Genomic DNA, 18633 nt, shown 5'->3' with positions numbered 1-18633 from the left:
GGGTAATATGGGATTAGGCTTTCAAGGAGAGAAAGGAGAAAAGGTAGGTGAAATGGAAAGAGCATGAAATAATACTCCAGTGTTTTGTCATAGCTTGATCCTCTAGGAAGTGGCTAGATTCTAGCATTTTCCTCTTTTCCTTTTCCTTTTCTTCTCTTGGACTGATTGACAGTCCAAATACCAGTCTTGCTGGTTCCTTATCTGTTGGCACACAAAAAAAGGATAGGAGTTTTTTTCTGGATGAAGAGGGAGAAGGGGAAAATCTCAATTCTTTGCCATATTTTCATGGTTAGAGACATGTGGTCTTACACATCTTTTGAAATTGTCTGTCAGTTTCTTTGGACCCTCACCTCTCATATCGAATTATTCTACTGATTCATTCTTTTTGATGTTCATAATATTCTTTGGATCAGCTGATGTGTAATCTGTAGTCTTGCTATCCTAAATGAGTGTTCTGCAGTGTGTGTGAGAATTTACACTGGCATAATGGAGCTTCTCAAAGTTCTCAGCTTGGGACTTGATTCTACTGCTAATAAAATCAGTTCTCAGCATTCTACATTTCTAATTGTTTCTTTTCTCCTTTTCTTTCATATTTCTCCCCAAAGTTTGTCTGGAATGTTTTCCTGTCAATACAAAAGCTGTGCAGTTTGGGGGATTTTTTCCTTGCCATGTTTTATATCCACAGCTCTTCTGAAACAGATTTAATACATTTTGTTCATCTTAATTTTCAGTCTGATCTTTTGACTTCCATTACTAAACTCCTGTGCCAGCATTTGGGCAGATATTATGTATGTGGGATATAATTACGAGTGGCTCGCAAGCCACTTTCACAGGAAATCAAACGTGTTCTGTCTATGTTAATAACTTCCTCTTTTGCCAATAGGGTGATGTAGGGATGCCTGGCCCTCCAGGTCCCCCACCATCCACTGGAATACTGGAATTCATGGGATTTCCAAAAGGGAAGCAAGGAGAAAAGGTCTGTAAATTCAGTTTATGAACGCTTTTTCTCCCCATGCTCCTTTGTTCAAGGCTGAATGAAATTGCTGGGCAGTGAGAGATGTTATATTCACAAATCAAAATAATTTTATATACTACTTTAATCTGCCAGATGGCTATTGAATAAAAATATTCTTGGCTCAGAGCATAGTGGACCACTGGAGAATCCATACTTATCGTAAGGGGAAATCTGAAAGCTATTTAAAGCTTTTCATCATTAACCTAAAAATAAATGAACTGTAGTTTGTTTCTGTTAGACCTGTGAAATTCTGTCAACTGAAGCAAAAAACTCAAATCCATTTAGAAAAATAAATTTAAAACTCCAGCTTTTTTTTATGCTATGATGCACACTACTCTGAAATAATCATATTTCTCTCGTTTACTTTGTTATCCTGGCATTTACTGAGATACATATTTAGCTCATCAGTGTTTTTGTAAAAGCTCTATGGATCTTGAGTTAAAGACTCTCCACACACCTGAAATTTAGGCATCCTGAATTAATCTGGGACCTATACAGGCTGGTTCGGGAGCCCAGTCTAGGCTTGCCTAAGCCCCTGCATAAGTCATAAGAGATATTGCCTTACTTGATGGAGTTACATTAGTGTGAGGTGAGATTCAAACATTCCTTTTGGCTCACTCTTGAATTTATAAGCAGAACTGTGGAGATACTATGCTATGTCATCCTGTATTATTTTGCTTCTTTCCATGAAGTAGTGTGCATGTTCCAGTTCCCTAGATGATGATATGTAATGCTTCTAGTTTGACTTCTAGCAGTGGAGGACAGTAGACCAACAGTTCCCAAGTAGTGGTCTTTGAAGCCACGGGAAGTGGTCACAGACAGTCTGTGGCATGTGCCAGCACTGTGCCGAGAGACACTGTATCTGGCACATGATGACACAAATTGAGTACACTTGCTGACAAACAAATTACAAGGCATTAGTTTAGGAGTCAGAAGCATGATGGGTGGATTGGGGAAAGCTTTGCTTTCAAGGGCACAGTGATTTATTATGTTTACCTCTTCCCCTTGTCAGGGTGAGCCAGGCCCTCAAGGATTCCCTGGAGACAAAGGACTGCCTGGCTTGCCGGTAAGGACAGAGGACAGTTTTTAATACATGGCTAACACCAGTTAGATGATTCAGCACCCTCTGAATAGCTCACAAAGTCTACAGGAGATTTTAGGCACCACAGTACTTTGAAAATCTGATAAAAGTGTCCACAAGGCTTTCTGAAGTGTGTAACTGTAATCTGATAGTTTTTTGTCCTGGGGATACAGAAAAGGTAAAGCTGTCCTACCATAGGCATTAAAAAGCAGCCATCGTCTTAGTACACGTGCTGTTTGCAGAGACCTGCAAGTGGACATAGTCTTTACATGGCCACTTGATGGCAGTGTTTTTTGATGTCCCACAAAGAGCTAGACATTTTTTTAAGAAATCTTTTTTTTTCTCTTTAATTATGTCTAAACATATTTTTTTGTTATTTTACTTTAAAGCTGTAAAGCACATGCAGATCTTTCTGTCTCTATCTATATATACAATTTTAAAATGAGCTGTTTAACGTTAGCGCTCATAAACTCAGGAATGTGTAACATCTGCTCTGTATGAATTAAGAACAACAATTTATCCCTGGATTCCAGATTGCTATTTCCCATCTTATAACCTTTTGTAAACACAGGTTATTTCGATAAGTTTAGGGAATAAATATTTTGTAGAACTTCTGACTAATAAGATAAATTGTTTGCCAGTTTCTTCAACGTACAGATGTTCTCAGTAAAGGCGTGTGAGAAAAACCTGTACGTGAAGTACAGTTTGTTATTAGTCTTTCTGGACATGTTCCATTATGTGCATGTTTAGCTTTATGCATCACAAAAGACCCATTGAAGCTGTTGGGGTTGAACATATGTATGAACTTAACCACAACCATAAGATATTTCAAGACTGAAGCCTGAAAATTGCTTAACTACTGTAACTCTCACTGAAATTAAATCCTGGTGTTCTATCTCTGGATTTGATACTTCTTGCTGACTGGGAAAACCACCAAACGTTTCCAAATTTTGAGCGTGAAAATGCTCATTTTGTGTCATTCTTAGGCTTTAGAAATGAAAAAGGGTGCTCTGAGCATTCCCTTGAGCTGCTTCTGTTAAGAAATTAGATTTCAAATAATTTCAAAATGTAGAATACAGTACACTGGCAGGACTTTTCTGTTTATAGCATGGGGTTATTTGCATTTTCTGCTGAGGGATGTGCTATGGTTTAAATGGATGGAAGTCATGGGGATTGAAGAAGATAATGTACTGCACATACTGACAAGTCTGGTTGATACACATTTTTTTCTGGGACAAAAGAGTCAGTTCAGAAATGGTTCCCCTTGTCTCTCTGCTGTACTGTTTATATTAATAGATAGATTTGTGCTCATTTTGTCTTAGAGCTGTGCTATTCAATTCCAAACTGATTCATTTTTCTTCAGGGCTTTGGAGGTGCTGGAGAAAAAGGAGAAAAAGGTGTGCCTGGCTTACCGGGTGGCAGGGTAGGTAACTTTGCAGAGTCCTTAAATGCCTGTTCTCAAACACATGACGTGGGTCTTTCAGCAACCGAAGCATTCCCAAGGCATGTAGGAATCTCAGACATAGAGATGGGTCCTATAGCAGCCAGCGACATACAACAACAGAACCAGTAGATAGTTCTTATGTCAGTAAATCTCAGATTAAAGATAAAAAATGTATACAGGCAAGGCAGTCTAGGAAAAACAACTGAAAATATTTAGTGGAGGTCTTGATACTGCAGGGCTTGTGTTTTTCCAAGTTTTTTGAAAGCTTCACAGAAAAGGAAGCTTGCTGGAGGTCCAAATAAAGATAATAAAGAGGCCTTGCAGGAGCTTTAGCTCTTAACCAGTCCTAGAACCATCCATGAGAGAACACAGATCGATATTTGGGGAAGGAATGGGCAAGCTGACAATAGATGTTGGTCTAACTAGTCAATGAATGTGGGAGTTAACAGCGTGTTCAGACATACACCAGCCATAGATTCTTCAAACCATCATGACCCTGCAGAGACGTGCTTATACACAACAGGAAGACCAAGGCATTCTGTTCTGCATGTGCAGAATAAATTTTCAGCATGGAAAGTCTTGATTGCATTGTTTCATGGTTTTGTAATGATAATGTAATGACCTCCCTAACTTCCTAGTAAGTTGAGACACTGTGATTTATTTAACTTGAACTGCTAATTAGAAAGACAATGGCTAAAAAAGATGCAACTTCTTTTATTATTTATTCTGCTTTATGGTTGTTAATATTTGGGAGATATGAAAAATCAGTGGTAGCTTCTCCTTCTGAAAGTTTTACCTTTTCATTCTTTGGTGCCAAGATATTTGGAGGCTGATATAATAAGAGCAGACTGAGATTGAGCTTCTGAAACTTAATGGTTTTTTGCTGTTCTAGGGTCTTTTGGGACTGGATGGATCTGATGGGTTTCCAGGGAGAAAGGTAAACTTTCTTTTATTTTTAACTGTACTTAAAACTACGGAAGCCATCTAACTGCTTAAGATCTACTGACTTCCTTATCTAGTGGCTCCAAGTTGTCCGATGGATGAATGCACCTGCCTTATTCAAGTAGTGAGAGCTAACTAGAATGTCCATGTAAAACTAGATCCCTTTAACTGTCTCTCTAGTTATCCCTCCATATTCAGAGGATCACTTCCACAGATTGGAAATGGTACATTCTCTCCTGGAACAATCAACTCTCCCTCTTTTCCCCTTTTGAGGGTGGAAATCAGGTGATCAAGTGGCTGAAAACGTGTTAAAGCACTTCTACTTGCAGATACAGCAGTGGAAGTTGTTCAGGAAAGCAACTTTTAGAAGTACAGTTCTCATTTTGCAGCCTGGAATTCAGTCACTTTCTTGTATGTTTTATGTATGTCCTTTTCAAGACATACTGAAGGTGACAGTATCTTCAGTATAATCTAATTCATATCTATATGTTAAAGTTATATGATTAAACCCAAGCCCTTTATGACAAGTTTCTCATCAATACTGTGTATGGGCTATATTGGGGCATACAGCTGTCCAAGACTTCAGAATCATAGGCAAGGTTTAAAGTTAAGGTTCCTTGCTCCAGAGCTCTTGGAATATCCCATTTTGTCTGCAGCTGCAGTAGTATTTGCAATCCATAGTGAGACAGTTTGAATATGTTACCCAACAGAGGACAGTAGGTCACTTCTGTGTAGATTCCCAGTCACACACCCAGAAGGGAATTTTGGTGTCCCTGAAAATGCTGCCAGGAAACAGAGAGCTGGATCTCCCTGCGTGACTTTAAATGTTTTGGTGCCAATTTGTTGGAGGGGGAACAGAGTAGAAGTAAAAGTGTGGGGGACAAGGAAAATAATGTTCTAGACTCCCCACAAGCATTTCTGCAGTTCTGTGAGAACTCCAGGGTGTCCTCCTGATTTGGACACTATGATGCCTACTCACAAGTTGTCAGGATCTTTACAGCACAAGGAGGTCCTAAAGGAGCTCTGGTATTTTGTGAGTGCTGAGAAATTGATGCCCTCAGTTTTCTCTTTCTTTATTTCTTCTGCAGATATTTGTTAGGACAATGAACTGGTTTGTGATTCAAATCCAGGCACTTGCAGATGTCTCAGCTAACAAATAATATGTGTCTTATTGTCCCACTGTGTAACGATGTTCCCCTGTGTGACTTTTCAGGGCCATCCAGGTATTCCAGGCTATCCAGGACTGGATGGAGTTGAAGGCATGAAGGTAACTTCTCAGATGAGAATCCTAAAGCATTGCTTTTTTAAAGATGTTTGCATGAATAAATGTCATTGCCCGATCAAATCTCTTCTTTACTTCTGTATCACTGTAATTTTCAGTATGTTTCAGTTCCTCATTTACTCTGTTGTTAAGGATAAAAATGAATGATTGCTGAAATATGAACACTCGGATATTTTAATACCTGTACAATGTTCATTCATGTAACTTCATGACTTACAATTGTGGGTATATTCTCTCTGGTCTCCTTTATACTTACACCAATGCTATATTTACTGGACAACTGAGGTGATACTAGATGGAAGTAAGTAAAATAGTTGCCAGGGGTGAGAAGTCTTAGATCACAGATCTACAAGTATTGACAAGGCTGAAAATAATGTCCTCAGTTTTATTGTACTGGAGATAGGCAATGCATAGCAAACGTTTTCTGGGTATCTTACAACTTGGGCAGTCAGACATCTGGAAACTGTGGAAAATGGCTGGATAGCAGTTTGCTGTGAAAAACACTTATCTGCCACCAAGATTGGTATATGGTTGGAAGACATGTGAAGTGCGAGTACTGAAAGGCTTTTTTGTGCACATGGAAGAAGTAGTAGGTACAGGTTTATGCACTGAGGAATATTACTGGAAGAAGCAACAAAGTGTGCACTGCCTTGGCTCTCTGCATGGTGTTTATATAGTAAATATGATGGCAATTTGGACAACAGTCAGATTTTGCACTTGCTGTTTCAAAGAGGATTTGACACTGTGTTAACAGTGAGAGGAGGGAATGATACTTCAGTTTGTCACAACTTGGTTGTTCTACCTGGGTGATTTTATGGAGGAATCAATTTTCCTGGAAGTTCCTATTATTGAAATTCAGGATTCCAAGGCAACGGATAGCTGCAGTAATTAATTCTTTTGAAAATGGGTATGTTCATAGAGGCTCTCTTGGTTTACCACAAGGTGAACAAATATGATCTACGTGATACTGGTCAATATGCTGATACAATAACTGGTCTCCAGTACACATGGTATATACATCAGGAAGTAGGTAAGTCAGGACAGCAGAAGATTGTGAACAGCAGAACAAAGTGAATTCTTCACCAAGACAAAGAATGATGGTTAGTCAGTGAATGACCCCAGACATTGCTACCATAATACAGTCTGTTTCCTAACAAGCAGTCTTCCCCTCCATCACCCATCTGAATGTGGCATGAATCTCTTCTTCTGCAGGGTGAATTAGGTGACGTTGGTCCCCCAGGCCCTCCTATCGTTATTGACAGGGAAGGTGTAGTCATTTCAGGTACACGTTTCCATTTTGTTTTGGAACTTGTCTAAAGCACTTTTTTGGATCCAACTTTACTTCTTACTACATTTTACCACTTTTCCACATTGTGTATTGGGTCTAACCCATCCCTTGTTATTTTTCCTTTAATTGCTGTATTGTTGCCATACAGATAAGTTTGGTCCCATGTTTATAACCTCAGAGTTTACATGAAACCTTTTATCCCCACATTGCAGAACTATATGTTTCAAGGCAGAATGAAATTCAGCACTTGGGAGGCTGACTGTGTGTGAGCATGGGGAGGTGCTGTGTGTCTTTCTTCAGTGTACTAAGAAAAAATGGCTTCCTGTGTTGCTTGGAAGCGGGTACTCTGAGTGTCATTCTGCTATTATTTGCCATTCAACGTGGCAAGAATATTGTTGAGAAAATGAGCTTAATTAACACCACAGCTAAGTGAGGTCTGGATGGGAGCTGAAGCTATAAAGGTGTAAGGGGACAAATTGTATGATCTCTCCTGTTCTTCTTCCTTTGCATGCAGCCAAGTTCGAAACAATCTCTAACGAGTCAGAGGGGATTTTTCCTGTTACCATTAACTTTGACTAACAGGCTTACTGCTAATTTTGCTGTTGATGAGATCAGTGGCCACTGGGGTAGATGCCTGAACATTGTCTTTCAGGCAGAATTCTTATGAGATTTTCCTCCTTGTTTCTCTGTATTTGTCTACCAGGTGCCCCAGGCGACCCTGGAAACCCAGGAATACCTGGTTCTCCAGGAGATGAAGGGATCAGTGGTTTACCAGGCCTTCCAGGAGCTCCAGGGTTTCCAGCCCTTGAGAGAGGTAAAGCAGCTGCTAACTGTGCTCTTAGGCTGTTTTCTGTGTTTGTTGCTGAGAGGACTCTGGGTAGTGGCCTGGAGATGGTGAAGGTGTTGGAGTAAGCCTCTTCCTGCTCCTTCGACTGGCTGATTTGCAGACTGCTGTATGAGACATAGGAGGCAGGGGTGGCTCACAGGGAAACCAAGTATGTCAACTTGTATGGGAGTAGAATTAGTCCCACAATGATTACAGCCCAGGTGAGTCTTCAGGTGTGAATATTTGGTGTAGCAGTGTACACGGTTGGTTGGTTGGTTGGTTGGTTGGTTTCCATTTTGAATGAGTTGATTGGCAGAACGTTTCCTACATTTTAAATAAGAGCAAATATTCTTGAATTATTTTTTTTTTCAATGACTTTTCCTATTTGCAATAGAGAGCTAACAGATTGGCAAGATAAACCTACTGTAGATGGAACCCATTTGTCCCATCAAAGATCTCACTTGACAGTTTCTGTTTCACTTGAATGTCATCCCTGAAGTTCTGGCCTGCAGTGATCCAGAGACTAGGAACTACAAAGGAAATTATATCACTCAAAGGAAACCAGAAAATAAATAAACCTGAGTCTTACATAGTTAATTGTCTAACTGACCAATGGGACTTAAATGCAGCCCTGTGAAGTTTTTCGGATGACCAAAGGAGTGTGTAAATGGGATACAGTTGGTGCCTCCAATTAGTAAGTTTTACTTTGTGTACAATTATAAATTGTTCTGTGCTAACATAGTGGCAGTTCAGGGCACAACAGTAGTTTTCATAACATTAAAAATTCTAGAATGTGTTTGCTGCTGGAGAGATGCTGACTGTGTCATTGTTGTCTAGATGGAATGGGCCCTGGAGGGTCTCCAGGTATTCCAGGTGTGAAGGGTGAAGTGGGAGAACCTGGAAGAGCAACGATTGGATTACCAGGCACTCCCGGCAGAGAGGGTTTCCCAGGTCTGCCAGGAGCACCAGGGTTGCCTGGTGCACCACGTATGTATATTTTTAACATCTATTTTTATATTGGATTCAGAGTGAAACAAGACAAATAATCATTTATTCCTTTGCCAGTGAGGATTATTCATCTGTAAATCATAAATGTTTGGTTAATACCTCATTGTGATTGTAACTCACAACCCTAAATATATATATCAGCAGGTACCCCTCTGAAGTAAGAAAATACAGCTAATTATTGGTAGAACAGAGCCTAAGAGACTGAAGTTCTAGGCTAGTCTCCTACTGGCTTAGATAAAGAATAGACCATGACTTCATGAGCACCTGAGACAAATGTCTAGTCTTGTGAGCAAGTATTTTGGGTACCAGGAGTCAGATAGGATGCTTGAAGAGACAGTTTTCAGACCTAAGGAAATGGGAATTTATTTTTACATGTTCATTTGTATGGGTCCCCTGATTTAATTAATTATACATTGTTTTGTTTTCCTCAGAAACTGAGTATTACATGAAAAGGGTTGATTTTACACAAACCTTGTGTTTTACCATTCTGCCATAAACTGAGTTCAAACAGCCTGTTTTGAGAGCCAACATTCTAAAACAGGGCACACTCCAGTGATGGAGCCAGTGAGCATGGTCTGATGAAGTGATTTTCTGTGGAGAAGAAATAAGTGCTCTCTTCTCAGTAACTGTTCACTGGTCATATCCAGCTCATTTTTCTGCAGGGTCTGTGAAGCTCTTGTAGCTGTTTTTAGCTGATGGTTGCAGTTTATTTCCATGGAACATCAGATGGGTGCTGGTCAGCACTCCGTCTTACTGTTGTCACTGAGGGGAAGGGTGTTCAGACACAGTAGTTTTAGATTATGTTAGATCACTTTGCACTGCTGTTTCTGTCAGCTCGTGTTTCATTCTATTCAGCATATAAAGAAATGTGGAAAATAATCCTGCAGTTACACCATGAGGGACGGGGAAAGTCCCCTTAACCTTTTTTCCATTTCGACTCTTTCCTGAGAAAAGTCTCTTTCTGTACTTCGGCCACAACAACCCTCAGCAGCGCTATAGGCTTGGGGAGGAGTGGCTGGAGAGCTGCCAGTCAGAGAGGGACCTGGGGGGGTGATTGACAGCCGGCTGGACAGGATCCAACAGTGTGCCCAGGTGGCCAAGAAGGCCAATGACATCCTGGCTTGTGTCAGTAACAGTGTGGCCAGCAGGGACAGGGAAGGGATCTTACCCCTGTACTTGGCGCTGTACTTGGTGAGGCTGCACCTTGATTCCTGTGTTCAGTTTTGGGCCCCTCACCACAAAAAGGACATTGAATTATTAGACTGTGTTCAGAGAAGGGCAACGGAGCTGGTGCAGGGTCTGGAGCACAGGTCTGATGGGGAGTGGCTGAGGGAACTGGGGGGGTTTAGTCTGGAGAAGAGGAGTCTGAGGGGAGACCTCATTGCCCTCTACAGCTACCTGAAAGGAGGGTGCAGAGAGCTGGGGATGAGCCTCTTTAACCATATAATAAGTGATAGGACAAGAGGGAATGTCCTTAAGTTGTGCCAGGGAAGCATTTCTTTACAGAAGGGGTTGTTGGGTGTTGGAATGGGCTGTCCAGGGCAGTGGTGGAGTCCCCATCCCTGGAAGCATTTAAGAGCCAGGTAGACATAGCAGTTAGGGTTATGGTATAATTGAGAATTATCAGTGTTTGATTAATGGTTGGACTAGATGATCTTCAAGGTCTTTTCCAACCCAGATGTTTCTGTGATTCTGAGCTGCAGCAACTTAATGAGAATTTGAGGAGCTCTGCAGAAAGCAGGTAGCCCTGGGGGTGACTCTACCATGCCAGCAGCAGTAGAGGCACTGCTCGTATATGATAGCTTCTGTGCAATAACCAGTCAACACAACCACAAATACATTGACATGTCCCTTCAACTTCTATCTGTATGAGTGTCATCTTCTCCCTGAGCTGTAAAGGCACATCTGCCATGAACTAAGTCATCTGTCTGTCTTTGTACAACCTCTTCACAGTTTGGTTAGTTCTTTGGCCAACTGTTAAGTATTTGAAAAAGTGTAATGGTAGAGCAGTGAAATGGTTTTGCATCCATATTGTGAGAGCTTTTACTTTTCTGTATGAGAAGCGAGAAGCAAATATGGCAGAGGACTGCAGCCTCTGATACCAACCAAGTTCCATCTCCCTGTGTAGCTTCAACAGTTGCTGTTTGATCCGGTGCCATTTCTATCAGTTGCATAACTGACATTGTAAGTAATTAATGACTTGGAAATCTAGCTTTCTCATGGCTTTTGCTTGCCTTCTTTCCACATATAGGCCCTTCATTCCCTCCAGACACAATCTTTGATGGAAGGACTGGGGCCCCAGGGGAGCCTGGACAAAGAGGGCTGCCAGGAGCTTTGGGTCCAAAGGGGTACAAAGGTAATTGATTCTTGTTTTGGGAGAGCCTCTCAGCAGACACTGGGCCTCAGAAAGATATTTACATGTCCTAAGTGATGAGTTGGAAGTGTCTTCATGACAAATCACAGGAAGTTAAGATGGATTGAAGGAGCCAACAGCCTTTACAATTTAGAAAGTTGTGCCCAGCACTGCCAGCAAAATCCTATTTCCTACTTCCTACTCTACTGAGGCAAACAAACAGATAACATCTCATACCCAGGAAATCAGCTAAGTAAGTTATGCTTTAAAGTCATAAGACATAATGAGATGTAAAAATAAAATCTTGTTCACTGCTTTTTGCAATATAGGCTGGAAATGACAGAAAAACATAATTTTATACTCCTCTGTGCTAAAAATGATGAGAATTTGGGTCTTAGTGTGCAACAGAATCAGCATCAAAAGCCATGATGATGCAGACCTCACTGTGCATTTGTGAGCACTTTGTGATTGTTTGGATCCATGGCCAGTTACGATTCAGGGAAATACAAAGATATCATTGTAACCTACTGTGAGTGGGATATAGATTTGCTTTCTCTGACATTTAACGATCTCTTTAAGAAAAGCAAGACTAATGTCCTAAAACTCTCCTAAAATCATCTGTATAGGATAGTCTAAACCTTTGGAGGAGTCAAGAAGTGCTGAGGTTCATGCTGCATGTTGTCATTTGGTGATGAGCACTGCATAGAAATTAACCTAGAGAAAACCTGAGCTCCACTTTCTTGGTACTCACATCACCTGAACAGAGTAGGCACAAAATCAAATTAAATCATCTGAGAATGACTTTGTCCTAATTGAATCAAATACTGCTTTTGGAGCTCTTGCAACTGAAAAGGATCTTCATCCGAATGAGACTGAGTTTGGAGTGTTGACTATATTTTCCAGGAGAGGCAGGTGATTGTGCTTGTGATGGAGGAATTACAAGAGCTGGTCTAAAAGGCATCTCAGGTCTACCAGGTCCGTCGGGAAGCCCTGGTGTGCCTGGTATTAAGGGCATTGGTGGAGACCCAGGCACTGTGGGTGCACCAGGACTGCGAGGCCCTCCGGTAAGGCAGGAAGAGTTTATATTGGTTGTCATGAATTAAAGGAGAAAAAGTGCCCATGTGCAATTGCTGGTGTTGAATGTAGTGAAAGCAGAACGGGTTTTTGCATAATTTCTTCTACTTTTGTGGATTTAAAAAAAAACCCAAACCAACAAACTGTGAAAAAAAGATGAGAGAAATTATCACCTATAAAAAATGAGAGAAGAAATGGTTCTTAAGTTCTGAGTTCAGCAGTCAAGAGAAAAACAGTAACTGTTATTCATCCCAGGACTTCTTGGCTGTAGGCATACATGGATTAGACCTAGTGCTCTTCCTAAGTGAGGGCTGGCGGGGGAAACAAATATATATCTGCATGGAGAGCAGACCTGAAAAATCAAATGGTGAGATCTTTCCACACATTGCTCATAGCTATAAAAACTGTGTGCCGTAGATGCACACACCTTCTCAACTGCTGTATGCTAAATACATTAGTAAGAGTTGAGCTTTTTTTTTATGAAACAGTAACCATAACAAACAGGATTTTCCAAAGTGCTGAACATTGCTCATTGGCAGTATTTACTTTCAAAAATTGTAGTCCATAAGGATACCAGTATTTTGTCTTCTATTGGTGTCAGTAAATGCAGCACACCAAGTAACAGGGAAGAAGATTCAGTACTTGAGCCCTGTTATATCATGAGTGATGTAATGTTCACTGATGCCATCCAAGATTGCTGTCACTCTAGTGCTATATACTAGAGTTTGGCTTGCTACTGTAAAGCTGTAGTGAGTTGACTGAAAAATTTGGAAATTATCAAATCTTCTCTTTTTTTTCTTAGTGTAATGCATACAGTAGGAAACCTTTTGGAGATTCTTTCTAGCTCCACTCATTGTGTCCTGTCCTCATATGACATTTTTAGGAACCAAAGCCTTTTCTCTGCATGTTCATTTTCCTGTTTTTTTATCTTTTGGTCTGTAGGCTTCATCTGGTCAGCAAGGTCTTCCAGGCCTTAAGGGAGAAAAAGGGGACTCGTCCTATGCGACAGGCAGAGGTGCTCGTGGGGACCGTGGTGCGACAGCACCCAGAGGACCTTCAGGCATCCCGGGAACCCCTGGCAGGGATGGACTGCCAGGGCTTCCAGGTCCACCAGGCCCACCAGTAAGTTCAGGTTAATTTAGCAGCAGTGCTTCAGAACTGGAATAAGGAGCAGAGACAGTAGAAAGGCCTGGCTTGCTAGTCCTGATTAGCCCTGTGGTAAGTCTCCAAATACATAAGAAGCTCGCAGTCCCTAGGCACAAATTTGTCTTGGTCATGATTAATAATTGGCACTCATTATGCCTTTGGCTACCCAGTCAAAAGAAATTTCCAGTAGTGGGTAGATTCTAATGCTGGTTTATGTTGTGTCCTGAAAGGTAAAAGACACTGTAGGCATAATTATGAGTCAAATCTTGGAACAGAAAAATCACACCAGAATCTTTTTAATTAGAAAGAAAATAAAGGTTTTTCGGAATATGTAATATTTACATTTTGGCAAATGCAAAATAAAATGCTAATTTTAATAGTCACTGAGTTTTCCTGCATTTTGAAATGGTGATGGATAATTTACAGTGGTTTCCATGTACCTTCCCAGGCACATGTGAACCTTCCGCACAACCGACCAAACTCTTAAGCATTTGTTAAAATGATAGCATTGTATGTTTTTTCTACATCTCTTTGATTTTTAGTTATAATTGTCTTTGCTGTGCACAGGGTGATGGTGGACTAGGTTTCCCAGGTGAAAAAGGACTGCCAGGATTACCTGGCTCCAAGGGCCATCGTGGAGAAACTGGTTCTCCTGGCGTTGGATATCCAGGGCCTAGTGGAGTTCGTGGGCTGCCAGGTGACCCAGGAATGGATGGGTTTCCAGGACAAGCAGGTCTTCCAGGCCCTCCAGGTAGGTGTTGCTGGGTCTGCTCTTTTTTTGAAAAGATTCAAAGCTGCTACAAGTCAAATGGCACTCAACTTTCTGCTGTGCTTGTAGCCAGGCCAGAAGAATGCCTTAGATTAAAGATTGCTCTTTAAATTAATTGAAACTGATTTGTGGGCTCAACAGAGCTCACACAGCAGTCACAGCTTTCTCAAATTCTTATGCTCAGGAGGACACAGATAATAGGCATCAAATACTCAAATAGTACTCAGATACTAAGTGATAGATGGAGCTACTCACTGATTGTTGCTGGAGAACCATTTTACACCAAATGTGGTTAGGAAGATTGATAAAATGAGGTTTTGAAAAACACAGCCTACTTAATTGTCGAGGTAAAAATAGTAACTCACTGGTATCTGAGACTTCTGAATCAGTTTTCGGAACTATTACTATTATTGAAAGAAGGGGAGCTTCAGATTTTTTTAAAAGAAGAAACTTCAGTACATTGTATGTATGAACAGACATTGGTGGATAAGACATTGTCATGTCAATCAGGTAGGGAGTTTAGTTATGACTGGTGCAACCAGCTCTGGGCTATTTGCTTCCTGAGGTACTACAGTTCGGCTGGGTTGGTATGGCAATTTGTACCTAAAGCATACCATAATGACGAGCGATAAAGTCAGTAAATGTGGGTTTGATAATGTTCATGTATGATGTTTTATGTTCATTCTCAGTAGTGAGTTGCATGGAAAGTCATAGGTCTATAAACATTTATGGACAATGTTTTCATAACAAAATTACTTGATTCCATGTCAGCCATTTAAATATAATTTAAGATAAGCAGTATTTTCTTTGCTGCTGGTGGTATTCAGTGTATGTCACATTCTGTGTATACTTAGGCTTCGAGGTTTTTAATTCTGTCGGTATCAATAATGCCGAATCAATAATATATTGGCAGGCATAATGATGTTGCATAGGTTTATGGACTGATAAACTGATGTTCTGAGTTCAAAAACCTTGGCCAAAGGACCACTGCAGTATGGGGAGTTGGCGAAGGAATCTTAAACCCAGAGGGAGGTGAGAGCTAGGCCAGAATAGCTCTGGGAAGGCTGCACAGACACGCCGGATGGCATGTTACCTCACATCAGTGTCATGCTGCGTTGTTGTTGTTCTGGGGTGAGGAGACAGATAGCATTAATGTCTCCCTGGAAGAGTCTGCATAAGCTTTTTTTCCAATTCAAGTCACACGGTAAAAGCTTTACTAATTCATAGCTATGAATGCTTACATCTTTGGTAAATTGACTCTTACAAAATTCACTAAATTAAAATTGCATTGTAAGATAAGTAAAAGTAAAATGCTCTGTGCATGATGTAAACTCTAGATATTCTGTGGAGCACATCAGAAGCCAGCTTATTATGAGTGCTACATCAAAGCTTTGCTAACAATGAATGGTCCTCTGTAGAAGGGTATCTATAGTCAAAATATGTGGGAAAGTGTGAACAAGTCATTAGCCAGTTCAGTTTGCACCTCCATAGAGATGTGTAAGAAAACTTGTGAATGCATCATTCACTCCATACTAGGAAATAATTTGCATACATTAAAAGACCCTTTGATGTAGTAAGTTTCATCTAATATTAAAGAAATGTGTGTGGGTGGAAGAAATAATCGTTTCTTATACTGCCCAGACTGAACGGCCTTATCATGAGAATGAGGAAAGACATTTAAAAAGAGACTGCAACCTACTGAAGTTACCAGGTCAAAGAGACCACTGAGGAATTTTGCTCAAGTTCATACCACACGTGGTAAAACAGGGTGAAACAGTCTTGCTCTGGAGAAGTCTAACTCATTATTTTATAAAAAGCTTGACTTGAGGTATTATGAGATTACTCAAAAAAGTTGGAATTGCCTATATTTTGCTTTTATGCCTGACATGGTGGTTTCATAATTGTTTAATTTCCTTGATACTGGGATATTATCATGTAAACTGTTATAACGTAGGGTATTAAGTAGCTGGGCAATGCTAAGTTTTGCTTATATAATTTTTACACTAAGCCTTGTTTATATAATTTTGCAAAACACAAGGAAGAGGTCTCATTTGCTTTTCAGTTATCCTCTCATGAAATATCCATTGTTCAAGTATTCTACTGCTGCCTAATGAAAAATAAAGAATATGCAATTGTATGGAGTTGTTTTTGGAAAACTCAGATAAGACAGTCCTTCAAGCCATGTGATGTGAATGCAACAGTATTGATTAAACTTCCCTTTCCATGCCAGTTGCTGCCCTGAATGCTTGCTTTTTGAAAAGTGTCATTTATTGTACTGTGTCTGAGGAAGAAAAGTCTCAGAGGTGATGTACACAACTTTTTATTTGATAAAACATCCAGCATCAGGCTCATATAGGATTGCAAAAGACCAGAACTAGAATTTTTATTTTGCATCCCTGCCATTTAACTTTTACTTTATCAAAAGAATGCCCTGTCAAAGTGTACCCAAGTGCAGGCAGCAATGTGTGTGTTACATCTTGCAGCCATAGTATTTGGTGCCCTTATCCCTTTGAAGCATAAATTGGATCCTGGGTATTTTAGTTTTGAACCTCTGTTCTTGAAGTTAGTGCTGACCATAAAGGTGAATTGCTGTCACAGATTAAAATAGAGCATTCTTTGCCTTTGTCTAAGAATGGGAGTGTTATTGCAACTCTGTGTAGATATATTATACGAGTACAGTAATTTTTAAATTAATTTTGCTACCAGTGAATGCCTTGCATCAAGATAAAAGTAGTTAATTGAGAACTGACCTTTGGTTCTCTCACATCAAAGTAGAAGACATCCTGATGTTTCCTTCAAGATTTGCATAGCATCTCACATGTGGGTAGATTAGACACCCTGGGGGTTGTATTCCCTCCTGTTCCCTGCTACATCCCATAAACCTTGCTTGTTTCTTTATACTTGAGCTGATACCTGTTAGCAGCCCCTGACTAGCTAGAATTTGAGATTAGGATTGTTCTTTCTTCTCACACATCTGAATATCAGTATTATATTAATCAGTCACACAAGTCAGAATAATGAAATCATGAAAATTAGGGTTGAGGGTGGAATGAAAGGGGGTGGAAATAGGAGGTCAAACCAGAAGCACTCTTGGTCATTTGACACTGTGAGAGAGGGATGCTCAAATCTGCCTACCCTGACTGGGTTTGGGGCTGAACCCTAAACTGAAAGCTTAAATTCCCATCTCTGGCTGGATATAAGCATCGAAGCCAGAAGATATTCACACAGCCTTTTGTGAACTTAGTTGGAATCTACTGAGAAGAACCAAAGAAGAATGTCATTGAACCAGTTTTTAGCACTCTTTCAAACAAAAAATTTGTAGGGATCTTTATAGTCTTTGCACCAGAAAAGACATATTGGCTTACTTTATGAGTTTTTGTCCTGGCCTATGTCATTTTGAGACCCCTATTCCCACTGTCAGTGTTGGAAGCAAAGAGCCATATTTATTATCCATCAGAAGTCCACTGATTTGATTGGATTTATCCAGGAAATAGTTTGACTCAGGGTCTTTTGTTAATAAAATTGTTAGTCATCGGAAAATATTAATCCTTTTGGAAAAAAGCACGTTTGACTCGTGTTGCTGTGCTGGAAGAAATACTTCCAGTGTTGTCTGATTTAAACCAGATTACCTCCTCAGGACTGAAAGCAGTCACAATTTGGAGTGCTCTTGAATGGGTGATGAATAAATTTGGCTTGTCAGTCTAGGAATGGAGCTTGAATAGAAGGATCCTGCAAAGAGAGTTGTAAGGCAGTGAGAACCAATGTATCTGTGATACCTGATTATCTCATCCTTAATCAGCCTTGTAGTTGATGCCACATTTGAATTATCAAACATTGGGCAACAGTGCAATTAGGCAGCTGTTTCTCTGTGCATATAAAAATGTTCAGAGAAATGAAAAACACACCTCTTTTCCCCAAATTAGCTTTAATAGTTATCTTTTGTAATCTCTCTGGCTAAATAGCTTTAAAAATCCTTCAGATTTTCATTTTTAGAAAGTGTATCTATGATGGTTTAAGGCTAAGCCAGCTGTTACAGTGTAGGAGCTAATTCTGTAGTTCTAGCACAAACTCCTCTAAAAATAACTGGAAGCATTTCTGGAGTTGGAAAGCCTTGAATTAGTTTTTGTGTTAATCATTTCTGTGACTACGTGAATGTGACTTCAAATTGTCAGTGACATACAAGGAGGAACAATGGAAGTGTCTGAGATCTTTCAAGTAAACCCAGTGTGCTAGAAACTCTGATAATGCCGCATAAATTTCATTCTACTGAAGAGGAATTGCTAGTACAAACAGAGCCTTTTTTTTGAGAGATAGAAGTCAGTCAAAGAACTTTGCATTGCTGAGTCTTGTTTGCTGCTAATGAACTTTTAAGCCATCTGGTTATTTCTTAGTCTGACAGACTGTA

The 18633-nt window shown here is 40.2% G+C and overlaps 1 protein-coding gene across 1 annotated transcript in view; it reads left to right on the top strand.

Moving 5' to 3' along the window:
- The window catches only part of COL4A6 (collagen type IV alpha 6 chain), a 53175-nt gene that overhangs the window by 12919 nt on the left and 21623 nt on the right, over positions 1 to 18633 (top strand). Inside the window, exons 8-20 of the mRNA XM_026848300.1 lie at positions 2 to 43; positions 884 to 976; positions 2028 to 2081; positions 3460 to 3519; positions 4433 to 4477; positions 5696 to 5749; positions 6977 to 7046; positions 7756 to 7866; positions 8716 to 8865; positions 11138 to 11242; positions 12143 to 12303; positions 13256 to 13435; positions 14027 to 14210. Of these exons, the coding sequence (XP_026704101.1) occupies positions 2 to 43; positions 884 to 976; positions 2028 to 2081; positions 3460 to 3519; positions 4433 to 4477; positions 5696 to 5749; positions 6977 to 7046; positions 7756 to 7866; positions 8716 to 8865; positions 11138 to 11242; positions 12143 to 12303; positions 13256 to 13435; positions 14027 to 14210 (1309 nt within the window). The remainder of the gene's footprint in view (position 1; positions 44 to 883; positions 977 to 2027; positions 2082 to 3459; positions 3520 to 4432; positions 4478 to 5695; positions 5750 to 6976; positions 7047 to 7755; positions 7867 to 8715; positions 8866 to 11137; positions 11243 to 12142; positions 12304 to 13255; positions 13436 to 14026; positions 14211 to 18633) is intronic.

Source organism: Athene cunicularia (genome assembly GCF_003259725.1).
Source record: "Athene cunicularia isolate RWA chromosome 4 unlocalized genomic scaffold, athCun1 chr4_part3, whole genome shotgun sequence".
NCBI lineage: Eukaryota > Metazoa > Chordata > Aves > Strigiformes > Strigidae > Athene > Athene cunicularia.
This window is presented reverse-complemented; position numbering and strand designations above follow the sequence as displayed.